The sequence below is a fragment of the Scophthalmus maximus genome, chromosome 19 (genome assembly GCF_022379125.1).
Source record: "Scophthalmus maximus strain ysfricsl-2021 chromosome 19, ASM2237912v1, whole genome shotgun sequence".
Classification (NCBI taxonomy): domain Eukaryota; kingdom Metazoa; phylum Chordata; class Actinopteri; order Pleuronectiformes; family Scophthalmidae; genus Scophthalmus; species Scophthalmus maximus.
Window position 1 is genome coordinate 9,769,095 of NC_061533.1, and position 27,729 is coordinate 9,796,823.

The following is a 27,729-nucleotide window of genomic DNA, read 5'->3' on the forward strand; positions in this document are numbered from 1 at the left end:
AAAGAGAAAAAATGTATCCCTAGTTTGGAGAGGCAGGAAGACTTGAGGTCTGTTAAATGTGTTGTTGTTTTTTGTTTTTTTACTGCAGAACATTATGATACTTCACGTACATTTGGGTGATAACACAAACTTTGAATACAGGTAAAGTATTTCTTAATTTTTGTATGTATCGGCGCCTTTGCTGATATGTGAGCAATTCTTTTCTACATCTACAGGAGGAACTGTCTTTTTCGCGCCGCTTCTGCAGCCACGGGACTCAATTTCCCAGCGTGCACTGCGCGATGACGTACCTGCGACTCTCAGCCAATAGTCTCGTTCCGTACACGGAAGTCCCGAGAAAAGAGGGAAGTTCGGTTTGTGTACATTCCGGGACGAAAAGCTTGTCTCCTGGTGTGAAGATATATCAAATGACTGGATGCAGCTGACTCCTTCCCTGTGAGTACAGTAGCTCGGCGGCTATCACGTCTCGTTCCACAAGTCCACATTTTGACGTCGCCGCGGTGATGTGACTCTAACGAACCCGCTGACAAGCGAACGGCTGAAATAGCTCCTCAAAGAACAACGATGGAAAGGATGGAATTGAGGTTTCATTGGTGTAGTCGTAGCGTCGTTAACCCTCTGACGCACAACAGCAAAGTCCTGAAGTAACGTCGTTGCTCTTAGTGGTGATCTAACGTTGCGTTTCACCGTGTGCACTTGTGGTAAAGCGGAGGAAACACTGGCATCATGTGGTGTGGTTGAATTGTTGCACCCAAACCGCTCAGGTGTGTGTGCGCGCGCAGTCCCAAATATGCGACTGTTATTTTTGTATGTTCAAATCAGTTAAACATCACTTTCTAGTGATTTTACAGGAAGGGTTTTGTTTAGCTTCTTGAGTCTCATGTGATCACTATGTTTCTTCATCCAGGGCTGCAACCAACAATCTGTCGATCATTTTCTCGATTTCTCGATTAGTTGTCTGGTCCATTAAATGTCATAAAATTGTAAAAGAAAATGTTGATTGTGTCCCCCCCCCAAAAAATATGGTGGTATAATGCGTTATAGGAAATGATGTCAACCAGACGCTGTGGCTTTCTTTGACATCATATCTCAACACCCATTGAATCATCTAATGTCGACTGTGGCTCAACATGTTACACATTGCACCATCAAATCACAAGGTGTGTCATTCCGCCAGAAGGGATTTGGAGAATCAATTCCTTGCTCACATTAAGTTTGCAAAAGATTATTATTTTTAAAATATCAGCTATTCTGTCATTTCATTTTGTCAAGACTTGTTCGGAAAGACAAAGCATTTGATACGCATTGTTTTCTCACTCATCAAACATTTCTGTGGCCCTGCATCTGTATTGACTGTTTTCCCACTTCTTTATACAGGTATGTATTAAAATGTGGTTGCATATTGTGAACATGTGATAAATGCTCCATTATAGGGACAAAATAATGAAGAAATATAGAATCAGATTAGCCTAAATTTAGCTGAACAAAAATTGCTCCTTTGAATGACTATTACTGTGACAGCTCTTTCGTTTAATCCAGGTGTCGTTAAATGTAACTTACTGAATCATACATTGGTAAAATTGGAGAAAGTGATGTTTAACTGATTTGATTATGCTGAAATAACGTCAACAATCTCATAATTGGAACGGCAAACTCACCCTTACCCAAAGTCCACAAGCTTAGTTTAACAAATCTTCAAAGATAATATTTGACCAGTCACATCTCGTTCCTGCTCCAGAATGTGTTCGGCCAACACGAGAGCTGCTGTCGAGTTTGTGCGCATGTACATATTTTTTTTTCTGCCTGTGTGACATGCGTTTGCACAACTTTGTGTTAGTACAGTGCCAGTGTATATAAAGTATGCAGCTCTACTTTTCTGTGTGTGACATTGTGGGAGAGGCGGTCTGCTACTTAGGTATTCAGCACCCCGTTCTTTTCCACTTCTGCTTCACTAAAAAACTAAGCTCCCAACACAAGTCAACAAGAAGCGTTTGTTCCTAATTTGGTCGGGCTTTTTTTCCTCCGCGAAAATGAGTATTTATATATTCACATCAGCGAGCCATAGGGGCTTTCCAGCAGAGATGATGGCAAGACATTAAACAAATCGTGTGTAACGAGGTGATCATAAAACAAGACCCTGTGGTGTCCCACACAGACCTGTCATTATGGCAAAAAACAACAAACACACACAAACACACACACACACACACACACACACACACACACACACACACACACACACACACACACACACACACACACACCATTCTCAGGCTATATACAGACATGAAACATCCTCACACACACACAACCTTATGATATGGCCCCCCACATTTTTCTCCCCATCATCATAAAAGGTGAAGAATGTACTGTTTATTTCTCAGTAGGCCGTCATGAACGTGTGTGTGAGAAGGCTTCATTGCCTCAAGCTTAAAAGTTTATTTGTTAGATTGTGGTTATAGGAGCTTAACATAACAAGATCAACACACTTTGCTGCAAATTATTTTCCACTTGGTATTACTCTCACTTTTTTAACGTATTATCTGCCTCTGCTTTCCTAGAGAGGGATGAATGATGTGGGCCACACATGCACGACTTAAATTAGAGCCCGACAATTACATTTGGCTGGGCCATACTATTAACCGATGATGGTTTATCCAGATGTATTTTTCCCACATACTAAGAGATTTTTTAGTGCCGAAAGGATTTATAGGCTCAGTTTTTTTATGTCTATATGGTCATTTATTTTCTTAATTCAGTTGTAATGTCATTAAGGTTTAAAAAAGGTTTCTGTATTGTTTGCAACCATGTTTACCTGTCATCTTCACTGTCTTCATTAGCACATGGCTCTGTTTCTTTGTTACCATATTGCTCGTGGTCAAAAAAGTCCAGTGGGTACCTTACATATTTCATTTCACCAAATGTCACCATTTTACAGGCAAGCATCACAACATTAAGAATGCTGACATTTTATTGTACATTATTTAATTGTGTGAAGTCAAGATCTCAATACAAATGACTGTCATTGCTCTCTGCAACCACAAGATGAAATGATACAGAACAGATGATATGGTCCTTGTGTTTGTCTGCGTGATCCTAGGACTTGTCTCATTGTTTATCTAACCTTGGGTTTCTCTTAGCTCCTCAGTAAATTCACCTGGACAAGCCCGATGTCTCTGCTGCCACCAGTGATCCAGCTCCAACAAATGACAGAAGAGCCCTCGCCGAATGTCCAGGAGATCCAGTTCTGGCTGGACAAAATGGTGGCTTGGGGCCGGGCTGATAGTCCCAACATCCAGAGGGATGTCAGCCTGCATTTGAGAAGATTAAGCAGTTACCTCCAGCAACTGCTCACACATATCAACAACCTGGTAAGCAGATACTGTGAAAAGCTCAACTCGTGTTCACGGACATTTATTTTGTGAACTTTTCACAATGCAAGAGAGGCTTGAGATGATTTATATTCTTGAGATTGATTGTTTTACAGGCTCAACATTCGCCGCCCCTAATGGAATAAATTAAAAAAACTACTCTCATAGGCCGAGCAGACAAACAGTCATCTGACTTATTAAGCACTAAGTTAATTCAAACTCCAGCATGTATCCTGCGTACACAGAGACACGCACACGCTCACTCTGAGTCCGAGCCAGGCCATGTACAGTAAGTCCAGCGTTGGTTGGGTCCTGCTAACAGAGGCTGCTCTGTGCTGTGCAGAGGCTGTGAATGTCTGGCTGGCGGTGCGGCAATGTTGAGTTAGTCAGGTAATAGCCGCAGTGGGACCTTCAGCGCTAACCTAATGTATCCCCATATCAGGTCAGTGAATTTGGGAAGGAGGCAGAGGACAGGAGCGGTGCAGAACTGTGAGATTTCAGTGTTAATGCAGCCAGTGCTCCTCCTTCCCTTCCAGCTCATGCTCCTCAGGACTCTCTGTCTCTCATCCCCCCCACACATCTCTCCCTCACATAATATTCTCTTTTTCTCACATAAGAGATGTTTTTCTTGTTAGTCTTGGAGTCATGGTGCTCTTGCAGGTTTTAATTTGTGACTCTACAGTCCATGTGTTTTACTGTAACACTCTGGTTAGGATCAGTCTCAGTGTCTCCGTCTGTCCCACGTTCTACTTTGGCAACTATCCACTCTTTTATAGATTAAGGATTGACTGGCTGTTATTTGTATCTGTCTATCCTTGTGTCGGCGTGTTTAAGATAAGAATGGATAAAAAGAGAAAAACAATGGCATAGCTCAAAAGTCAGTGGACTCGTAAAACACAAGCTGAGGATAGCCTGCTCTTTAACAACTTACCAGTGGCTTGTGCCCTGAGATGAAAAATACTCTCATTGGTGCCTTTCTTAGTTTAATTGTTTGATATTTTTTTGTTGGGAAATACACGTATTTCCTTCCCTGCTAACTTAAAAAGATTAAGTTTTGATATCACTGTACATGGAAAATTCACTTAACATAGCATAGCATTAAAAGGGTAGTCTTGTCATCACTCTGTGGTTGCCTCCACAACCACTGGAGATTTCATAAAGTAAACATGCGAAATTTTCCTCATGAATTGTAATTATTACCTATAAGATTTTGTAAGTATTATACGAATGATATATAACTTGTAAATTTGTCAGCTATAGAGGTGCTGATTGCTGTATTTTGGCCAGAGCCACGCTCCCTGTTTACCCCCATTTCCAGTCATATGCCAAGCAAAACTGAGCCTCTGCTGGCGAGTCCAGACACATACTGAAAGGACAAAAACAAGAGTGTTATTGATCGTCTCATTTACCTCACAGCAGGAAATAAAAAAAACAAAGTTTATTTTTCAAATTGTCAAACAATTCTAGAGCTGCAATGAATATTTTCCTTTTCATCAAAAATGTCCATCAAAGTTTTCTGGACTTAAAAAAGGATGTCATCAGATATTTTACTTCCGACCAACAGTCCAAAACCCAAAGATCTTTAGCTTATTATAATACATGACAATTTGATTTTTCTCGATTGACTGATTGAGTAATCGACTAATTGTGATTATCTGTGCACATGTGCACTTGCCATACTGTCATACACTCAATCACCATAGACTATGCGACCGTACAGTAATAATGCAGCATTACACTACTCCTCAAAGGAACTTTAAGATGGATGGAGTGTGTGGGGAATTCTGAAACACACTTGAGTGTGTATTTATGTTCTCACCATAGTAACTTCGCTATTTATTGTCTGGGCAACTCTGATTATGGCTCAGTGATGTCAGGGACAGAAGTGTTTCATCACTGCCCTCTTCATCGTTGTCTATAAACTTGTCCCATTTGCCTCCCATTAGCAGCCACTTCTGTCTGAGATATCTGTCCCTAATCAAAACAAGATACATGGTCCCAAAGCTCATTATAATTAGGGACAATGTTGACAAGGCTTTGATGGTGATTTGGCCTCGGTAGTCTGTGATAATTGCTTTCTGTTGTGATTGCTCATTCTTATGGGCAGCCGTTGTACAGTTCCTATTGTAAATGAACATTCCTTTTTAGTTGCATCACGAACACACAAATGCACATGTATACTCACACAGACAAAACGTTTACCATGTGTTGTCGGATTGATGGGAAGGCGGAGTTTGAGGGAGGGCGGTGTTCCAGGGAACATTGGCAGTGTTGTGGATGGGGTATAGCGGGGGCATTTAGAGAAACTCTACTTGGCCCGTTACTATTCTGCTTCCCATTAATGGTGATCTCATCGACTTGAATGAGTTAAGTTACACTCATTGTCTGTCTGATGCTCTTTTTGAATATACAGTATAGGCCTGAAGTTTCAGTATTTTCAGACTTATTGTTTCTGATGAAAAGAACAGCATTGATGATGCATTAAATGCTGGTTCCAAAAGCTCCATTGATGTCTATTATAAAGGTGCAAACTGTAGAAAACAGCATTTTTTTTCCCCCAAAAGACATAACAGACTCTTACTAATCCTTACCTCATCTAAAAGTATATAAAAGAGCGTCTTGATGTAAGTGACACCAGTGTCATTGATTTTGACGGGATCATTAGCGAAGACATATGGGACAAAGAGAAGGATATGTTTTGAAGCCCAGAACAAAAACAACAATAGGTGATATTTCAAATAGAGTGTCAAAAGAGTGTTGTTTATTTTTAGGATCATAAGAGATACCACAACTTTCACTGTATGTCCATGGCAGTCAAGCAAGCCAAATCATCTTTGGTTAGGCAACAACACATTGCTTCAGTTGCAACTGGCATATGTCAGATTTCTGTTTGTGTGCTGTTCCTGCACTAAATCTGTTCAGAGGTGAAATGTATGATATAGTCTGCTAATATGGGTTGAATAAAAAGTAATACTGTACGTGCCCCTTAACATGATTCATGTGCAAGTGTCCAGACATACGCTTGTAAATTTTAGTAATCCCTCACTTCTTTGATCTATTTCTGTTTGTCCAACTCTGTGATCATATTGTAAAACTGGTAGGGTCTGTGTTGATTTATTAAAGCCAGGAGAGCAGTCGGTGGAACAAAACAATGATGTACACCTGTGTTTTTACAGAGTTAACCTTGAATCAAAAATGATGTCTAAAGTCTTAATTCCCCTTAAGGCATTTGTCCTTGTCTCCAGTTTGAATTGGATGTTTGTTGTTTTGCATTGGACCAGCAATGTCTAATGCCTATTAATTTTCTGACGAATAGGCTGCGTTGCTTCATATTAAACTTCAAAACAACTAGAATGGCACTCGGTAGAGCGCTGTTAACCTCGTTAGCGGAGGTATGCGTACCCTTATTAAACCACATTATAATCCACTTGATCTGGATTTTTTTATCATTTATATTTTTGAGTAATAAAAGATTCCTGTATCGCTGCTTTGTCTAGATCCATGCCAAAATTGAATGGGTTCTTTCTTGGCCCATGTCCCATCTTTCCACCAAGTTTGATTGAAATGATTCTGAGGAAAATGTAAATTATCAAAACTATTTTGAGTCGGATTAAATGCCGAGAAATACATTTATGTATGTGCCTTCCACTCAGATAAACAACCCACCTAAGTTATAAGTGCAACCTAGCAGGTTCAGAGGTGTGCGACTATTCAAGATAAATCCATCATCTCATATCTGTGGTTATCTGTTTTCATCCTAAGATTTCCACAACAGAAACCATGAAGAGGATGCCCCTCCTTGGCCAGTTTCTTGGCCGACTGTGCTGGATCCCGTATGTTACTGCTGATGGTGAGTGTTTCTGGGCAGCTTTAACTCAGTCAGTAGTGGAGTACAGTGGATGGATCAGGTCCAGACTACTGGTAGCCACTTAATCAGAAGTCGGGTTTTCAGAACTCCCTGACAAACAGAAGGAATGGTGATGGTAATGGTGCTGAGATCATTGTGTGTAATGTTTCGTGTGCTGCTGTGTTGTCTGCAGATACAAGCAGAGGGCTGCTCTTCCAGTGTCTGTGGGGACTGTACTCGGAGCATCCGAGCAATGCAGTGGAAAGAAAAGCCAACCAGTGGATACGGGTATGGACTGGATATTCTCTATCCCTCTAATACATACCTTAAGGTTAAGTGAGTAATGGGCAACAGAGACTTGGGTAAAGAGACTTTTTTTAAAATAAGGTTTAAACCAAGAGGTGATTAAGACTGGATGAACCTGGATAAAGGCAAAGAGGGGAAAGGTGTTTGGCAGTTACCAGAAGGCAGGGTAAGAGAGACAGGAGTAGCTTCAAGTACCTGGATATCCCTCAGGCTAATGGGAGCCATGACGAGAGGGCCACAGGTACAGGTAGTACTAGGTCAATATTAATGGCAGGAGTAAGACCCTGTATCATTATACAGGTACATCTATGTCATTGTGCCACTGAAAGTGGTTGAGGACAACAGAGCTAAGACCCTGTGGGAACAACAAGTTCCAGACTGACAACCCGACTAACAAGCAGAGGAGGGCAGCGTTGATAGATGTGGCAGTAGTAACATCAGGAAGTACGGAGAAGTGGAACAGATGTGGAAGGTGGAAGTCCAAAGTGGTCCCTGTGGTAACTGAAGCATCAGTTGCTGTGACTAATGGCTCCAGCAGATTCCAGGTAGAACATCTGAAGTCTTTTTTCAGAAGGGCGCAGTCAGAGGAACAGTCAGGAACAGTACCGTGCAGAACCCTCAAACTCCCAGACCTCTGGTAGAGGACCTGAGCTTGAGGAAGACATAACATTATCTTTTATATTTATGTATATAAAATCGTGGGAAATACCTTTAAGAAGAAAAAAGAAAAAGAGCAAGTAAACAAGACTACGAAAGCGTTTAATGCTAAACATTGCTACTTGACTCTTTGCAATAATTGCCAGGGTCACATTTTGTTTGGTACCAAGACACTCCTAAAGCTTTAAATAGAGTTGGCGTTATGGTAAGGTTTTTATTTACATTGAGTTGATTGAGGCAATAACAGTCGTGTGAAAGAGCTGACTTTGTTTATGTTCTGAACAATATTCTTGTCAAAGTTACACATATGCCTTGTCAGACTTATATGTGTTTAATGTTTATTTCTGACAATGGCTGTATAAGCCTACAGTGTCTGTACTTGCTGGAGCCTCATTCATCATATGAACTCCACTTCAGTCGGGCTACACAGAGATTAAATACTTTTAACAAATCATAATTTTTATCAGAAAAAAACATGTAGAATATCTCGTCATAAATCAAGTCGTGGTCCTATTTCTTCTTACCTATAGTTACTGTAGTATACGTATGTCCTTTTCCATATTTCTTTGCTGTTTATGTCCTAATGGCTTGGCATATGGATTAGTTACCAATTAGAGATCAATTTCTCTTTGAGAGCCTCTGGGATGCTGCAGAGATTTTCTGTCTAATTTACCTTTAATGGGGTTTCTCTCGCCAGCCCTCCGTGTCTCCTCTCCGACGGAACAAAGGGTGATGGATGAGGGAGATTTCGTCTCTGTTAATCTAAGCCTTTTGTGCCCTAAACTGTAAAACATATTTTGAAAGCAAATAAGAAATGACTGTTTCACCCCCACTTGTCACCAGAGAAGGACAAGCCTTAATATTATGGCTAGTTGATCCTACTGGCTGTCTGTTTTCAAGTCGTGCACACAAAGTAGGGAAAGAGAACAGAGGGAACTAAAGATTCTGCAATTTTCAACTTTGAGAGGGTTCACGCAGATGGCTTATGATAAACAATGTGGGACCTTCACATTTTTGCCAGATTAACTGTGTGTTTGTATTCTTTTGATTAATTTATCATCTAATAAAACATTGTGCTAATTAAAACAGTGCCTTGAAAGTAAACCTTGAATTTGCCAGATGGTCTTTGACCCTCAAGAGGGGAAGTGGAGTGCATGTGTGTGTAGCTTTTTAATCTATGTCTGTGTGTGGTTTTGTAGGTATATGTTTTTGCACGGAGTGTTGTATTCCCATATCAATTTCATGTGCAAATTGTGGCTCTCGTGGAAGATGTGGTAGTGTGAAGATTTACATTGCATTTTTTTATAAAGCCTCACCTCAACTATGATTAATCGTCAGACTAATCAACATTGAAAACGATAGTTCACGCGCAGCCCTCGTTTTACTTCAGTCTGTGTTCATGCTGTGTGTTCAGCATTGTGTAGATGTAGTTAATTTAGCTTCAGATTGGTTCAAGTTGGGTTCACTGGGGCCACTCTCACTATAATTGCATGCATGTATTTTATACTGCAGGGCACTAGTTGAACGTGTCCAAAGAGCGCAAGTACAATAAACTCAAAAACCACCTCTGCAGCCTCTCCTCATTCTCCCTCGCCTCTCTTCCAGAGAATCTGCCACTTCCCACAAATGACAGGAATGGCGGGAAGCACAACAAAACCTATTCACCGCAGCTCAGCCCGTCTGGGGGAGCAGGGCAGATGTATGGTTTTAGGCCAGAGATGGTCTGTCTCTGTGTGTCTCCCTTAGCTGTCCTGGAATGCAGAGTGCAGCCTGTTTTCTGTTAGCCCTGTCTGATCTCGCTCCCCAACATTGTTTTCTTGCTGCCGCCATAATAGAATGAGGGTCTGGTGCTAAGTGGCATCTAAATACCGTGTTTGTGAAGTTTTGTGCATGTGCTCCCATATGTTTGTGAGTATTTTGGCAAATCCGTGTGTTTTATTGCTACTGTGTATAGTTGCCACATGTATTTCTCTCCTTAAATTATGAAAGTGTTTTATCCTTTACTCTCGTCATGTCTTCACCCCCCCACCCTTTCCCTGCTCGCCTCTCCTTTCCACATCTGAGTGTTCTCACTGGGTTTGATGAATGCTGGGTACAGCCACGTAGCTGCAGGCTATGTCAGATACTCATTAGCTCAGTCAGTCTGTTTCTCGAACATCCTGTACTAGCAAAGGAGGACCACACAGTGCTTCAGTAAAATGATCTTTGAGGAGATGACAGATGAGAAGAGCATGAGTGTAATATTAGAGTGCTGGAGGATGGACACTTGATACCTTAATCTTTGACGTGTACCTTTAGTGACTCACACAGGGTGAACCACAGGTAGGCCCTGGAGCTGCAGTGGTTGATTTATTAGTTTTAAATTTCTTAATCCTTGCTCGCTATATTCTCTGCTTTTATCTGAAGATGAAAGTGTCATGATAACGCTTCCCCCTTCATCTTCTTTTTCTTCTTGGGTGTCATCAAACTGTCATGACTGGAATTAACTTTTATATTGCTTCCATTCACTTAAAAGGAGTAGTTTGACATTTTGTAAAAATTTGCTTATTTGTTAAATCCATTCCATATACAAACAGAAATGTAAAAATTACACTTTTTACAGGGATTTACCTGTTGTAACTACGTCTTGACTACCAGCCGCATCCTCACTGTGAGAAGACGTGCAGAAGCACAGGTTTTCGCTTTGCAACTCTTTAAAAGCATTAACAGTTTTTTTTTTTTTGCTTTCAGAGACTCTATTATGTGTGCGAGTGTTACTGGTTGTTTGTTTCAATAAGTCACTCCTGTGATGGACCGGCGACCTGTCCATGGTGTACCTGCCTCTCCCTCAATGTCAGCTGGCATTAGCTAGGATAGTAGTATATAAATAAAAAACATACAAACAGGATTGGGAACTGCAATCACTCCCAAATATGGCAAATAATGCTGCTGAAAGTTTGTTTACATGTTGTTTTTAAAAAATCGTATGATGTGTTGATGATTGATTGAGAAATACAAACACTTCTGTTTCTCAGATTAATTAATTAATTAATGTTTTTAATTTGACGTATAAAAATCACCTCATGTTGATGTGGTCAAAACATTTTCGATTGGGCCTTTTAATTCTGAACGAAGGGGCATAAAGGCTTCTCATTATGCACCAAGTTTGAGCGCAATGGCTTATAGCTCCATTATGTTCAAGCGTCATCCTGCCTTCCTCTGCACTCATTTCTGCACTCTTTTTTTATCTTCCCTCTTTTTTTGCCTCCACCGTTTTGACCATCTGAGGCTATACTTGCGTCTTTCATTGGTTTTGAGAGAATTCAATCATGGCCTAGTAATTGTTAACAGGCACCCATCAAAACCAACCAAAGTCTTTGCCTTGTGCATTTTTCTACATCCTATGTTTTAATTTTAGATTTATGGAGGGATAATTTCTATTGCAGCAGCTCAGTTGCTGTTTTCTGTGAGAGAAAGATGACTTTTGACCTAAACTATTTGCCATCCATCTATCCATTTGCCCTTAATCCCATTCCTCTGGTGACCACACCCTTCTTTTTCCTGCTCCAAATGCTCTGCGTTCTAGTCTCGCTGTTGCCATTCCTTCTAACCAGCCTTTCCTCTGTCTCTTATCCCCCAGTCCCACTGTGCCTCCTTACAAGGGTGGGATAAGTGTGATTGGTTTTGTATGTACTCAATGTGCAGGGTTTGAGGGTGCTCAGATGGTAGTGATTGGGGTTGTTTTGTGAGACTATGTGGAGGGTAAGAAACTTAGCGTGATGTAGGGCCTGGCCAAAGAAACCACACAGCTCCACCAACAGCACTGCAGCTCTCCTCTGCCTGGGATTTTTTCTTACCTCCCTCACTTCTTGTTTTGTTTTTTTGTCCTGTTCTTTCTACATATTCTGCCTCTCGCAATCTCTGTCTCCCCTCATCTCTAGCTGATCCCCTTTTCATCTGTAGTTTGAAAGGGATTTTATTCTGCTCTTCGTGGTGTGGATGTTACTCTGTTTTTGGTTCATCGAAGTTGTAAAAACAGATGTGTGCTGGAGATGTGAGGCCCTGGCTGTTTATTTTGGATAACACGTTCCAACTTGTACCATTAAATCATCTTTCTGTGGTCAAATTGAGATGACGACTGTCTAAGGTTTGAATCAGTCACAAATGTGGATTTATACCAGTGAAGAAAAATGTTTCAGTTTATTAATCATTAGACCATTAAATGCTGTGTGGCATTGTATTATATTTTGAGAAGTCCAACATGGAAAGGAAAATTAATATATCCCTTCTGTGCCTTTCCCTCTTTTGGAAGGGGTTCGAGAACGACTGCAACAGTAAAACCTACATTATGAGTCTAGTGTTCCCTCTCTTTGTTCCTTTACTATGACTTGCGTTTCGTTACAAATGAGAATCAGCTGAGTTTATTAGTCTGGTTTTATCAGTGTATGATGAGGCCCCTTCTGAAAAAATGCTTGTAAAACACCAAGCCCCCCTGTAACAAAGACGGTTTGTTTCTGAAGTTGCTCATATATTGTCCATACATTCCTATTTACTCCAATGACTTTCCTCCACTCACATAACCATCCTATATTATATTATATATAACTAATTAGCTTTGATGTTATGGATCTTGGGGGTTTGGGCAGATTCTCTTAAAATCGTATCCCTTGTAATAGACGTAAACTAAAAGTGCCACTAATCCGCTGCACAATGTGTTGTTCCCACAGAAAGTGTTGTGTCAGCTCGCTACAGATGAAGACGATGCTGCGGCACAGGCATTAATGAAGCCAATGGGTGTACCACCAAATGAGTACCACCTTAAAGTCCTGAGAAAGGTATTCTCTTTTTATTCATGTTGGTCCAAATCTCGCCTTCATTGATATCTACTTTGTGTAATTATGTTGACTTACTGTGTATGTGCTTTTTCCTGCCTTTCAGATGGTGGCATTGCTGCAGGAGAACATTGGAAAGAGCTGCAGTTCTCTGGGAAATATAAATCAGAGGTAGTACAGCACAGTAGAATCTAGGGATGCAGCTAATGATTATATTCATTATTGATTTGTTTGCTTATTAGTTTATGGTTTCATCATTTAATCCATGAAATGAAAATTGATTGTGTATAGATATTCATCAAAGTTTCTCTTGAGCCCAAGGAGATGTACTCATATGTTTTGTTTTGTCAAAGCAACAGACCAGGCCCCCACAAAGATATTGATTCTAAAATGGCGAACAACAGTGAAAGCAACATTCTCACATTTAAAACCTGGAATTGTGAAATATTTGACTTTTTTGTTTTTGAGAAATACACAAATAATTAACAACTTTTCGAAAAATAGTTCTTGTTTATTTGCGTTTAATTGACTGATTCATTGTTGCAGCTCAAGGAAGAATAGGTTCCACAATAGATTAAAGTCCTCCCCACCAAAATTACAATTGTCTTGCGAAGTAGTACATATTGTTGTCAATATACAGTAGAAATCTATTTAAGTCTATTTAAGTCATTTTTTTAAACTACACAAATACTATATTTAGCTGAAAAGGATAAAAACACACGACTCTTAAGGATTCCTATATTTCCTATCTTTGATGTGAATGACTCTGTACAGGTGTTCGTGTGACAGCATCCTGGCTGCATCAGAGGCGTGTGTCCCCCTGGCCACTTGTCCAGAGGCTGCTCCTCTCATTGATGCATTGCTACAACGGCCAGCCACTTGTGTCAGAGCAGCTCTGAGTGAAGACTTCCTTGATGCTCTGAGCTGCGCTTACTCAAGGTAGGGTAACATAGATGTACACACACACACACACACACACGTAGAAAAGAACCCCTCAAAACGTTATGTTTTGTCTCAGAGCCACAACATCAACGCAATATCATTTTGTACAATGTCTGCTTTGACTTACCTTAAACCGTCAGTTGTTGAGCTCAACTGCTGTAAGATGATGCTACAAAATGTTAACTCATAAATGTCCAAAAACTGAAGTTACTGGTGACAGTAGAGTAAAGTGTTGAGTGTTTGATATATTGAAAGTAGGGAATGTGCGAGGGGGAGGCTTTTCTACAAAGTTGTAGAAACATATAACACAGCATGTGGATGGATTATATAAAGTTATATAAGATATAAACTGATGTGGTTTGATTAAATTTATCTGCTTTTTTATTTTACAGACAGAACTTGTCATTGGAGGAGCAGGCAGTATTCTCCCTGTGGCACCACAGTCTCTCCAGCCTGGAAGTGGCGGTGCTTAGTCTGCTGGAGTCTGTTTGTACCAACACGGGGTCAACACCACAGAGAATGTTGCAACAAGTTTCACAGTCACTGCTGGTGGGTAATTTTTAGAATGACTCTGGAACATGCATACATTAACAGGACAAAGTCATGAATTTGTGTCAAGGATATGTGTCCACTTTCTGTCTTACATATGTGTTTAACCAACAGCTACTCACGGTACCCAAAATGTACAATCCGCAAAAAAAGGCTTGTGAAGCTGAAACCTCCTTTTGTTCAATTAACAGTCTAAAAACCAAAGCTATTTAGCTTACAATGATATATAATAAAGATCGAGTGAAAATGTTTTTAGCTTATATGTGAAATGTCTGGTCGTGCCTGTTGAAACCATGGTTTGAAAATTATGGGAAGTATTATGGGAACTTTTTATGGGAAGGAAGTATTTCATAGTAGCCAAATCAAAAGGTTTAAGTAAACTATGGAGAGCTGAGCTCTCCATAGTTTACTAATGTTGAATATCCAATGTCCTACTAAGTTGAATATCCAATGATGGCCTCATTTTATCTCCACAGTCTGAGATGCAGTAAAATGTGAAGAAAGTTGTACTGTGACATCTTCTGCAGTTTTACTGCTGCGCGAATTGGCTGCATTTAAGACTGTGGATAAATTGGTGACATATTGCTGCTGTTAAATGAGTTTGTTATGTACATAGTTCCACTCATCTGCCCTGAATTATAGAGTCTCACATCAGAAATCACTGCACTCTCCATGTGTGTTTGGCTCCATTTTGAACAGCTCTGTAAACTGTGAAACCAAACAGTTTGAATATAAGGCCTGCTCATTTTACTCTGAGTATGGCCCTGTACTTGTACTTGAACTACATATGCATAGATCTTGGACACATTCTATTGTTTTGTTTTTTGGATGGCTATTTATTGACTGTTTTTGCCTGGCTAACTCACACCATTTGGCCTTGTCCCGCATGCATCTCACATCATTTGGCGAGCTCTAAACCACCTCTCACATCATTTGGCTTGTGCTTCACTGTGCTGGGTTAGTACTGAACCCACATTCCCTGGCCACTCCTCACTTCATATAACTAAGGATCATTACCAGTTCAAAAGTCAGTGATTTTTGATGTATAGATTGTTATGAGTAGTGATTGAAGATGATGTCCTCACTACAATGCACGTCAATGCAGTCAGCGAATAACATGGGTGACTCGTGATTATTTCATTAAGCCAACCTATATATTATATATTTTTTTATTCCACGGCAACTTGGAACATGTTTGACAAATTAGTGGAGCAACTGTGATAATTAAGGGTAACATTAAAGTAATCAAATGTGACAGTTCAAGAAAACTAAAACAAAACTCTGAAACTTATCTCTAGAGTAATTATTCACTGAATAAGCATAACATGAAAATAGAGATTAATTTATGTTGACATGCTTTTGACAAATAGTTTATTCCAAATCTCTGTGCCCAGCAACAAAACACCTTGTGTGCACCGTTATGAGTGGAATCCTGTTTATCCTGAGATACTGATTGCAAATAGGAAACAAGAATTGACCTACTCTCTTGCCTCATGTTACCTTAAGTCAAGTTTGTCAGTTGTGTCACTGCCATTTTCCCAGAGTGATGGTCCACTTGCGCTGTGTACATAACATGCTAGCTATGCACACTGTCTTAGGTTAGGACCTTTTTTTCTCAAAAATTAAGATCGATTGGAATACACTGGTGAATGAAATCACTAACACTGTGTGTACAGGGATATGCCTGCCTGTTGATTGCACTTGATTCCATCGTCTTGAGTTTACAAGAGCTACTATGTTGGTAAGACAAGTTCTGTAAACAATCAAACAAATTATATGTATACACGTGTGTGCGTGCGTGCGTGTTTGAGAGAGACTGTTTACTTCTCTGTCCCGTCATGGATGTTCTAGTTTTTCCTGCTCATCCATCTCTGATTGACCTCTGGTTTTATCACCTTGCTAGTTCACAAATCCTTTGCGCACACACACACACACACACACACACACACACACACACACACACACACACACACACACACACACACACACACACACACACACACACACACACACACACACACACACACACACACACACACACACACAAACACAAACACACGGCTTCGGTTGCCAATACTTTTGTTTATGATATTACATCTGGTAAAGTGTATCCGTCAGTAAGATGGTGGGCGGCTTTTGTGAGGGTTTCACTCAGCCTTCAGGTTTTCGATGTCAGATGTGCGTTTCATGCAAGCGTCTGTTGCAGTACATGCGCTCAAGATTAAAACAAAACAAGAACAAGGGGTGTCTGAGCAGACTGGCTTGTCTCTCTCCTCACCTCTCTCCTTTCACTTGTTTAAACTGCAATCAAAAATGGGAAACATGAAATTGGGCTCACATTTCTCGTTTTGGCTTGTCCCAGCCCAGTGTGATCCAGTGAGAGGCCCAATAACAATAAATACTCACTTCCTGGGCCTGACTGCCAAAAACAGGATGTTTGTTGTATGCTGTAATTGGCCCTCCTTGAAGTGTTAGTGGTAAGGTATGGATGAGGACGCTAAAAAGCCCCACATGTTTTCACTTGGGGGGGAATCATGACAGTTCGCACACAGGCATGCATGCGTGCTGGCATGCAACCCACGCACGCAGATGCCCACTGACATACGTACATGAACGGTATGCCAATATATAGCTTATTGCCCATCCAAACAAATACACGGTTTTGTTTGATTAATTCCATTTTTCTAGCCCGAGAGCACGAAAAAGAAACAGAAATGTCAAAACTAGGAATGAAAACCTTTGCTTTGTTTGCTGGGCCATTGTAACAACACCATTTAAACCCTGGGTGGGTTTTTGTTCTTACTGTGACTGTAATTGGTCTTGAACCCTGGTACTGGGTGCTCCATTTATATGGACTGGAGAGAGCTGTAACCTGTTAGTTAAACCAGGTTATAGCTTATATATACAAGTATTGCACCATTCTAATAAACAGACAAGGTTGCTCATGTCTGATTCATGCTCTCCTCCTATGTAAGCATGTGGACGGGGTTCAAGTGAGAATAATTAGGGAGTAGAAGAATTTTTTTTTTAAATAGGAGAGTGAGGGAGACGTGAACAGTACAGCTGTTAAATGTTTGCACTCAGGTATTTTAGAATGTGTTAAATCTATAATACTTGATAAGTGTACATTAGGATAAGATGAGAGACTGAGTGTGTGAGGGAAGGACTGACGGAGCGGTTAACTGAGAGAGCGAGAGAGAGAGAGAGAGAACTGGGACAAACTGAGGCATGAAGTTTTTTTAGATGATGCAACAGTGACACCCAGTGGTCTTTGTTTGGAGCAAACACCTTTCAAGTGGTCACAATGGATGCAGATGTCTTTTCTCATTGTTGTGATCGTTATTTTATAGACTTTCTGGAAGCATCTGTGAAGAGGTGTTACATTATAGACTAAGAAGATTTTGTGTTTTTTTTGTGTCTTTCAGCCTAAAGCCTGTGCTCAGCAATGCTCGATATTTTTGGTTGTAAATGACATCTTCAGGTGAGTGCTGACATTACAGAAGTAATGTCATGTACAGTATGTGTGCGTGTTATTTTTTGTTGTTGACATAACATGTACATGGGTTACCCCACATTTGTGTGTGTGTGTGTGTGGGTGTGTGTGTCTCTTTCTCTCTCTCTCTCTCTCTCTCTCTCTCTCTCTCTCTCTCTCTTCTGGCAGGTCCACCCTTAAACAAGCCGAAGGAAATGAGTGTGTTAAGTCGCTTATTCAAATCTTTACCAACTGTTTCCTGACGGAACTGGCGCTGCTGCAGCCTCAGGTAGGCCTCGTCTCCCTGAGGAGCATGTGTACATATTGAAATTCTTGTTTTTCTCGTGACTAAATGTCCAAAGCCCAAAGATGTTCAGTTTGCCTTCAGGTAAAAGAAAGATAAGCAGCACATTTGAAAAGCTTTAACAAGTGAACTTTTGTGTTTTTGCTTGGAAAATGATTCAAGCAAATATGTGAGTATTTGAGGCCTCATTCCGTCACTTGTCGCTGATTAGTTTTATGTGGATTGACTAATTTTCTGCTCTGCTGGTAAAAATCAAGTTGAAAATAAAATGTAATTCATAGGAAATTAAAAGTAACCCCTCAATTGATTATTCATATGAGAACAGAGACAAAATAAAAATCCATGATTTCTTCTCCACGTTAGGTGCAGCTTTGGTGATGGAACAGTTTTTTAACTCCTCTTAATGATAATACTGATACAAATCCAGGACTTTAAAGCTATTTCTCTTAGGTACTCATTGTCACAGAAGACAGGACTTCACCAACAGTGATAAATTCTTAATTTTATAACTCATAAATTACAACATTATAGCTGATTCTTATCCACCGTGTTCCCTGGAGGTGAATGAACGGCTACATTTATAAATCCATAACATTTGACGAATCTTCCGCATCTCTATCACTTGATCTTCTGCCGAGAGCTCCCTGCTCACACTACACATCGCTGACACCTCTGACCCATAGACGATAAATGCAGATCTAATGTTTTTAGGTAATAACTAAGAACAGATAAAACACCTGTAATGTGTGGACACCACAGTGAGCTGTTAGCCTCACTTTTACTTTTTAAGTTGTGCTAAAACTGTCGGCCCCCACAGATTCTCTCAGACATACACGAGTCGGTTGTTGTGTAGGGGTCCTCCATCACCACATCCTGTGTGACTGTAGGGAATTATTTGGCATTCTCAAGGCAGCCATTACTGTCAAAAGGCCAGTAAACAGATGTGTTACTATGCAGGTTTGACGTATTACCTGCTGCACGGATTTGTGAATATACTTTAACTCCTTTTCACCTCCATTTACCAGTAGATGGCAGTGCTACAGTGCATTTACTGCAGACTCTGTTTTCAATGGCTGTTGTCACACTGCACTAAACGCTGCCCATTTCACGCTACATTACACATTAGCACCTACTGTATCACCGTTACACAGCTTCCCATTCAAAATGTCATTTATTTCAGGCTTTCAGGGCAAAGTGATGTATGAGATCAAGGTAAAGTTTGATTTACATTCATGTTTACAAAAGAAAAAGTGCTTTATTCTTCTTGTTTCAGAAGTGTGTATCTTTGAAGGCTTTCTTCCCACAGTCACCTCAGAGTCTGTTGGTTCCTCTGTCGACTCTGCCGTCAGGTCAGTGTGCAAACACGCTCATGCTGTGTATGTGTGTGGTTTTTTTTTGGGGGGGGGGGGGGGTTTAGTGTGTATTCAGGTATTCTTTAGCTGTGTATTAACAGTTTTCCTGCTGCAGAGTGAATAGGCTCTTGTGTGTCTTGTTCTTGCAAATCGATTATAGTTAGTTAACAACTTGGTTCATTGTTTTGTCTGTTATGAAAGATGACATGTGGGACGGAAGTGGCAGTTATATATTCTCAACATGGGCAGAGTGTCTTTTCTTTTCTCATGTGAACTCTATGCAGGAGTTTAATGAGTTGCCTGTTTAATACAAGTAAGGTATTTATTATGAATAACTGAAACCATTGATCGTCTTACACAAACAAAGTAATACGCCTCATTCTTCTCATTAAGGAGAATGATTGCTATACTTATTGAGTATGTATTACCAGTGTTTAAGCGTGGGGAATCTTTACCAGTGGAGGCAGTAGTTCTGTGCAGGGGCACAGTGGAGCAGCGCTTATCAGTGTGTGCCCAGACTGGCCTCTAGGCAGAAATGATTTACACGAATGGAGCCATTTATGGACACACTGGAACCAAGCCAGAACTCTGAGTTAATTATTACTGTTTGTGTGTGTTTGGATGTCCGTGTGTTTCACTGGAGACTGAACGGAAGTGCTGTGAAAAGTAGACGATCGGAGGTTTTATCATGATTTGGGCTCCATCTGAAAAAAGTGATAAATTTGGACCTGGCATTGCATTGTTAAAACAGTCTGGAGGAAGTGAAGTGTTTAAAATGTTTCTCAGTTAGTTTGTCAGTGAATTATATGGGGTTTTAGTGCAAAATGCGATTTGTGGGCCCCTCTGGCCCCTTAAAACAGGTAAAGATAATATCTAGAAAACAAGAAAAAGTCATTACAAGTCCTTACTAGAATTTCAACCAGTACTGCATGAAAAAGTTAAATGGGAAAATTGAAAGCACTCTTGTGTCTGGAAAGCGAATACGAGGCCGCTGCCAATAGCTGGCTAGCTTAGCTTAGCATTAAGATGAGAAAACAGCTGACCTAGCTTTGTCCAAATGTAACAAGCGGCCAGCATCTGTACAGCTCACACTTTAACACTTTGTATCTATATAATATGTTACATTATATAATATACTGGAGAATAAAGCTGAAACAAGCTTCTTTTTTTTAAATGCCAAAAATGTCTCTATGATTCCAGTTTCTAGGTGAATTTGCAAATGTTGGATTTTTGACTATCAGATGGATAAAAGAGGAGATATGAAGAGGGCAGCCAAGTCATAGGAAACTGTGATGGGCTATATACCATTTTTTATAAAACATTTAATTGATCAATCCAGAATACAATTGGAAAATTAATCAATGAACCAATAACTTCTTGGAATCTTGTCGTCACCTTCACCTTACTCTTGGTTCGGCTCAAACTAACATGATATACTGAACGTATGTTTCTGTGTTTCCAGTCTTTGTGCTAAGCTAAGCTAATTGGCTGCTGGCTTTTAGCTTCTTATTTACCCTGCACACATAAGAGTGGTATCAATCTTATCTTCCTCTTGGAAAGAAAGCAAATAAATATATTTCTCATAATGTTAAACTTTCCCTTAGAAATGTACTATATAACTGGCAATTCATTTTGCAGGGAATTCATATACTGTGTGTGTGTGTGTGTGTGTGTGTGTGTGTGTGTGTGTGTGTGTGTGTGTGTGTGTGTGTGTGTGTGTGTGTGTGTGTGTGTGTGTGTGTGTGTGTGTGTGTGTGTGTGTGTGTGTGTGTGTGTGTGTGTGTGTGTGTGAATCTGTTCTTTCAGAGATGCCTCAGGAGGCTTGGGAACATCACCTGAACTGGCTCAGTGGCTCATTACAGAGACTGACGGAGGATGAAGAGGAGGGAGACGGAGACGGAGACAGCAGCAGTAGCACCAGGTCGGGATGAAAAAGCCTCGTAGAGAGAGAGAATGTGTTAATGTGCGTCTGCCTCCACCACCCCAGTGAATGCTTGTGTGGTGTTCTTATTTCCATTAGCTGCTGTTGAGGGGGTGGTTAGTCAGATATTTTCCTCTTGCATCACAGCGGAGAGGTCCCGGTGCACTGCATGGCTCCTTCCAAGTGCTCATTAGAGGCTGTTAGCTTGGGAACGAGAGAGCTGCGGTGAGAACAAGTGTTGGAAAGCCCAATACGAGTGAGAAAAGGAATGCAGAGAAAGAAGTGGAAAAAGCAGAGCGAAAGTGGACGAAGAAAAAAATAAAGCTATATTAGAGAAAAGCAGGAGAGTAACGAGCCTCGGTCGGAAGGATTTAGAGCAAAAGAGTATAGAGGATGCGGATAAAAAAGCAGAAAGCAGTTGACATCCTCGGGATGGAGACAGCTGTCTTCATACCATCCAGCTGTGGTTTTTAACAGGGCCCATTATCCCTACCACCACTGCTTTCTGGAGCTCCATGAAAATTTTCCCAAAACACCGTTCCGAGCCAGCGGTGGGAAAGTGGTGTGTTGTGTTGCTCCGAGCGAAGATGCAGCTGCCAGGGCCCTGCAGAGGGGTGCTGCTGGTTGTACGTGGGAGCCAAGGGGAAAGAGGGGAGATGAGGTGGAGAGCTCTAATGATGGTATTAGGGAAATCTGAGAGAGAGATCCTTATTGTTATGGCCTCGCTGATGCAGCTGTGCAACTTTGTTTCACAGGCACTTTCTCTTTTCAAATATCAGTCCAGCGTTATTGCTCTCTCTTTTACATTATGTTAGTAATCTGTGACTTGTGTTCTTCTACTTCAGTTCTTAGTTTTTAATTCGAGCATATAGGGAAATGGCCGGCACAGACAAAGGAGCAGGAAAAAAGTTTTGCTACAGGCATTTTTGCTTTAAAGAAATTGAGATCAGTTATTACTCTGACTGACTAGACATCTGACCTTCCTTTCTGTGCCCTCCCTTAAACGTTTTTCTAACAGGACTGCATTCCACATCTTGGAATATAGAGTAAATAGATCATAAATGTAAATTCTTTAATTTTAAAGAGGATAAGGAAGACAAACTTTTTGTCTAGATTTAGGGTGTATGTGCTATGGAAGCATGCAACTCATGTTCATCGCAGTTTTCCAATTTGTTTTTTAAACCGATGAAACATCACCTGTTGAAATAACCAATCACAGCTGCTCCGGAGCAGTGATGTCACATCTGGGAAAGAATAAGGATTCTCAGTAACTGACTGAACTCATAATTACTGGCAGCCATTAAGCTCTAATAATGTAAATGATGCTGTTATTCGAGCGTTTGTGTGTCACACATGAAACCTAATGGTTTTTTGAAAAACTCCTAAGATTTGTTTCATAGACATTATTACATTTGTCACAACGTATTAAAAATGTTGACTAATAACTCTACCTTCCCTCCCTATGTTGGCTAAGTTTTTATTTTTTTTACTGTTTGGAAACAACCTGAGCGTAAATTATTGGGCTAACAATTTTCTGTTGTGTTTTACAACACTAGTTTGGGGCGGCAATCGGAGAAGGAGAGAGTTACGCTGAATCACACAATTACCTTGGAAAAACTGAGGATGGGATTGGTTTTGTGCCAAGCTATTCAGGAACAAAACTAGACCACCCACATCTCATCACTTTATAGATATTAAAACCTGTTTATTGCACTTTTAGCCCCATAAACATGGGAACTTCCAGCGTAATGCTGTGTTTGTAAGCCGCCATTAAAAACTGAAGTTTTTACAGCCACAGCTCGACGAGCCTTCATCTGTGCACTGGGTTTTATCTGTTGTCATGTAGATGGTTTCATCATCAAGTATAACATCTTGGTGACATGCAACCACATCTGGGGATGAAGGCCACAAGAGTTGCCTGAAAGTTCTAGAAAAAGCCACTTGTCTGGACATTGTGATATTAATTTTTATTTTTAGTCAAAAGGTCACAAATGGATTATTTCACCCCCATATTATTGATGAGTTTGCTATAATTTATTGATGTATCATTTATATTTAATTACAGTCCATATGGCTTTTGCTAGTGTAATTATATTCTGTGTACTTCTACAGTGTCATTTGTCACTTACACAGCAGCAGGACAGAAAAATCCTTCAGATCCCACGAAGCTCGTTACCTGTAGCGCTGAGTGTTGTTATCTCCTCCCATCCAGTAGGGGGCACCACCGAGTGTTCGAGGCCTGGTTCCTGCTGGTCCAGTGTGCACACTGGGTGCAGGTGACCGTCCAGCTGCTGGGGACAAAAGGGCCTGAGGACTGTGGGCCCCTCCTGTGGCTGCTGACCTTCTATCACCACCCCACCAACAGGGGGCACCACCGAGCTCTACAGCTGGTAAGATTGTGCTAAAAGTAATTGTAAAGAGATATTATTTTTTGCTCACCGTCGTAAAAAGACGGTAGCAAGAAAAGGACGCAAGTAACTTTTCCCTCAGAGCTCGACACCACTTTGGAGAAAACAGGAGAAGAAGTTCCTACTTGGTTTTCTGGCTCCTAGCCTTAACCAGCGGCAGCGGTAACATCATGGCTAACTCGTTTTTTGAAGCCTCTGAAGTCCCGGAGCTCTCTCCACCAGAGTGAATGTCTGTCCAAGGTTCCACTGTCCGCCATTTTGGGGTCAGATACCAGGAGAATATTCCGCTCTGCCGGAAACCGGAAATGAAATAATCAGTACCTCAACATAAAGTGTCCCCCCTCAGGTGCTCAGTTTGTTGCGGTTTGCAACTTTACCACCAGATGCTGCCAGAAAAGTAAAACAAATGACACACTGTAGCTTTAAGCTCTAAACCAAACGCAACTATCGCTGTAAACGGACTTGCTGAGCTGCTAGCATGACCGTAGACTTACATTTGGATTGTATCTTGCTAACTTTGCTGCCGTTTGCTTTAGCAACGGTGCTTGGTGATGAAGAACAACATTATTCAATATGACTGGTAGCAGAAGTAGTAGGTATACAGATAGTCTGTCTGCAGAAGGGGCAGTATTATAACTCAGCGCCGCGACAATGTGGACGCTCTTGTTCTTCGCTCTCAGCAGGTGTGTCGTCGCTGAAAGCCACAGAAGAAAAACAAAAGAGAGAAACACATTAAAAAGAATAAATTATGGATGGCGAAGAGAGACAGAGAGACCGATGAGAGAGGGGAGCCGGGTGAAGAGGGTGATGTAGTATTGATTTTGCAGTGAGCGTCTGGCCAGCTGGCCTGAGTTTCATCTCTCTGTCTCCCGTTTGTCCGCCTCCTCTCATAACCCCGGGAGACTCCACCGCCCTCTCTCCAATTACGACCTCACGTTCAACTCGCACAGGGTTTGTCTTTGTTCATCATTTGTGAATTTACTAATATATTGATTTTTTTTGTTTTTATCTGCAGGAAGGATACTTAAGGCCATGATTCTTCATCCCTGTGTAGTCTATGAATAAACCTCTGTCCGCTGAGCTGAAATTGATCCTATTAACTGTTTCCAGGTACACGCCAAAGACGCGTGGGACCGTCTACACACCCTCTTCTCCGTCTCGACTCCGCCTCCTTTTGACCGCCTGCAGTCATTGGTCACTCTGCTGTCACCACAACCCCAGCAACCGTCACTGTCTCCATCATTCATCCTCGGCCTCTCGGTCAACTTTGCTGTTTTTTCCCAACAACCGCTGAGTGGGTCAACACAGGTTTTACAAACGGTGTGGAAACAATCTGTTTTCTTCTATTTTTTCAACATTGTTTTTATACATTCATTTATTTTCTGGTAAAGTGGTTTGGCCCTAATAAAGGTATGTTTCTGTGTGTGCGTCGGTCCAGGTGGTGCATCGGTCTGGTCTGGTTGAAGAAGCAGCGTGTGCTCTCAGCTCACTGGAGCTCAGACTAAACGCAGGAAGCTGCTCATCAAGCGACGCGAACAGAGTTCATCTCAGGATCAAGTCACTTCAGAACACACTAACACATATGCATGCAGCATGGAGCCCTGCTGAGAGCCAAGCACACACACTCACACACACACACACATTAAATTCAACTAACCACACGGCAGTGAGTTCATCTCAGGATCAAGTCACTTCAGAACACACTAACACATATGCATGCAGCATGGAGCCCTGCTGAGAGCCAAGCACACACACTCACACACACACATTAAATTCAACTAACCACACGGCAGTGAGTTCCTTCTCAGCTCAGGGTTTCTGTCAGAGCACGTTCGCGTAATGATAAATCGCCACGCTCGTGTGTAGATATGTTCAGGACAATGTGTCAAAACAAAGCACAGCAAGGACAGATTATGTGGAGCGGCTACAATTATATGCGCTTGCGCACACGCACAACACAACTGCAAGGCCCTCAAGGACATTTGAGGAGTGACAGATCACACTGCAAAGAAGCAGCAGTGTGTACACCATGTCAGATTCCTCCCACTCATATAATTGTCTCACAAAATAAATCGTTTACACTCACACTCACACTCACACACACACACACAAACACACACGGGGGCACACATACACTGCAAGACATTTACTCTAAAGGAAAGTAACACCAGATGCCATTTACCTTTGTATATTTGTGCTAGAATGTTTACATGAGACATATTCCAACAGCACTGAGTTTATGATAAAATGTGTTTTTACATTTTTCTGTTGTTTTCATTGTTTGTAAAGACTCCTCTGTGTTTGATCCATAACTGTCAGTGGTTTAGAGCCACGACTGACGATTACCTTCATTGCTGACGAATCTGTTGTTTTGTCCGACCAGTGCAAAGCCCAGAAATATTTAATTTACTGTAAGACCAAAGGAAAACAGCAAATATCTTTCTCATTTGAAAATCTGAAAAACATCAAATGTTTATCAACTTAATAATGAACAATTCTAAGTTCATTTTTTAAAATGGATTTGAGTAATGATCCAATTTCTGCAATTCTGAAATGGTTGACTGCTACTGAAGAAAGATGCTGTTCTGTTTTATGAATGATCTTTTTACTGTCGTCTCAATAAACACGTCTGACCTTGTACATCAGTTTGTGAAACAAACTTTTTAAATTCAGAAATCTAATATCTTTTTTGCACTGGGTTGTGGATAAAAAAATGTGTTACCTGTTTTTTTGTCCATAGCTAAATACCTTTTATGTCTTTTAAAATAAAAATCCTTCAACGCCTTCACTACATGTGAGTCTGGCCAGCCGTGGATGTTAACTTCAACTTTGACTAGTTGGTGGAGTCACACAACTGCGAGGTGGTTAAAATGAATTCATGAATACATTAAACAACCAATGTATAATTCTTTAATATGCATCTATGAGTCAACAAACCGGCTAAAATCTGCAATATAGGCAACAATCTCCAAATTCTGCTCCTTCAGTGATGGAATGAGCTTAAAAAAAAAAAAGGTTGTTTAAGAAATCAATTTTATTTCAACATGAAGATATAAAAACAATTTACAAGAAAAAGCATACCATTATTTTTTTTTTACACAGCAGTAACAGAACCATCAATTGTATGTATAGAAAAACCCTGAGCCTCGTCTATCGTATATTATTCTTCGCCGTTACAGGCCCGAGTGAAGTCGAGTCATTTGTTATGTATGAAAACATTCACCTGGAAAGGTTTCCAGACTAAACTCTTCAGAACCGGATCATGGCTTCAGACTAAACACACACACACACAGAAACATCTGAGGTCATTTTATATGAAATATCGTCTTCACCCATGATCTATTATTTTGAGCAGATTTGAAATGTGGTGAAATTTGGAATGGAGGCAACAACAATGTTTCTAATTGTACACAACTTGTATTGTTAGTGGTTCTCTCTCTCTCACACACACACACACACACACATTTCTTTAGACTTGAATGAACAGAGCTGCTGTTCTCTAAACCTCGCCAGTTGGCCTTGATCGTAGAGTAAGAGCGCAGCCTTCTGGTGCTCACGACTCTGCAGCGTCCCCCCCCCCCCCCGACAGAGGAAGAGGAGGTGAGCTCTGGGCCCTCATCCGCTCCCGTGTGCCAAACTCCTGTCATCTCCGTCTGCAGTCAGCCACCTGGAAGAGAAAGATAGGGACCGATTGGAGCGTTACAGAATATTTGGTGGATGTCTGCGATCCTCCAGCTGCACATTTATTGTTACCTGATGTGAAGACAAATTGATTACTGTGTGAATTCA

General features: G+C 40.9%; 2 protein-coding genes across 9 annotated transcripts in view; one reads left to right on the forward strand and one right to left on the reverse strand.

Moving 5' to 3' along the window:
• The first annotated feature begins 283 nt into the window (after positions 1-283).
• fancc (FA complementation group C) lies at positions 284-26,728 on the forward strand. 5 transcript variants are annotated; one of them, XM_035639986.2, is made up of 16 exons: positions 284-435; positions 3,141-3,371; positions 7,134-7,221; positions 7,412-7,506; positions 12,888-12,995; positions 13,099-13,163; positions 13,767-13,931; positions 14,327-14,483; positions 17,909-17,964; positions 18,145-18,244; positions 19,533-19,608; positions 21,418-21,532; positions 23,745-23,922; positions 25,051-25,260; positions 25,379-25,491; positions 25,622-26,728. In XM_035639986.2, exons 2-16 carry the CDS (start codon positions 3,171-3,173, stop codon positions 25,710-25,712), a joined length of 1,818 nt encoding a protein of 605 aa, XP_035495879.2. In that variant the 5' UTR covers positions 284-435; positions 3,141-3,170; the 3' UTR covers positions 25,713-26,728. The 5 variants fall into 5 exon arrangements, with proteins under 5 accessions (XP_035495879.2, XP_047185056.1, XP_035495877.2 ...); XM_047329100.1 differs by having other exon boundaries at positions 25,379-25,486; positions 25,617-26,728; XM_035639984.2 differs by having other exon boundaries at positions 25,379-26,728.
• Positions 26,729-26,834: 106 nt separating this feature from the next.
• The window catches only part of LOC118313966 (aminopeptidase O (putative)), a 70,361-nt gene continuing 69,466 nt past the window's right edge, over positions 26,835-27,729 (reverse strand). For all 4 annotated transcript variants that reach the window (XM_035639981.2, XM_035639982.2, XM_035639980.2 and 1 more), the window contains one exon: positions 26,835-27,607. The gene's annotated coding sequence lies outside the window, so the exon portion shown is untranslated. The remainder of the gene's footprint in view (positions 27,608-27,729) is intronic.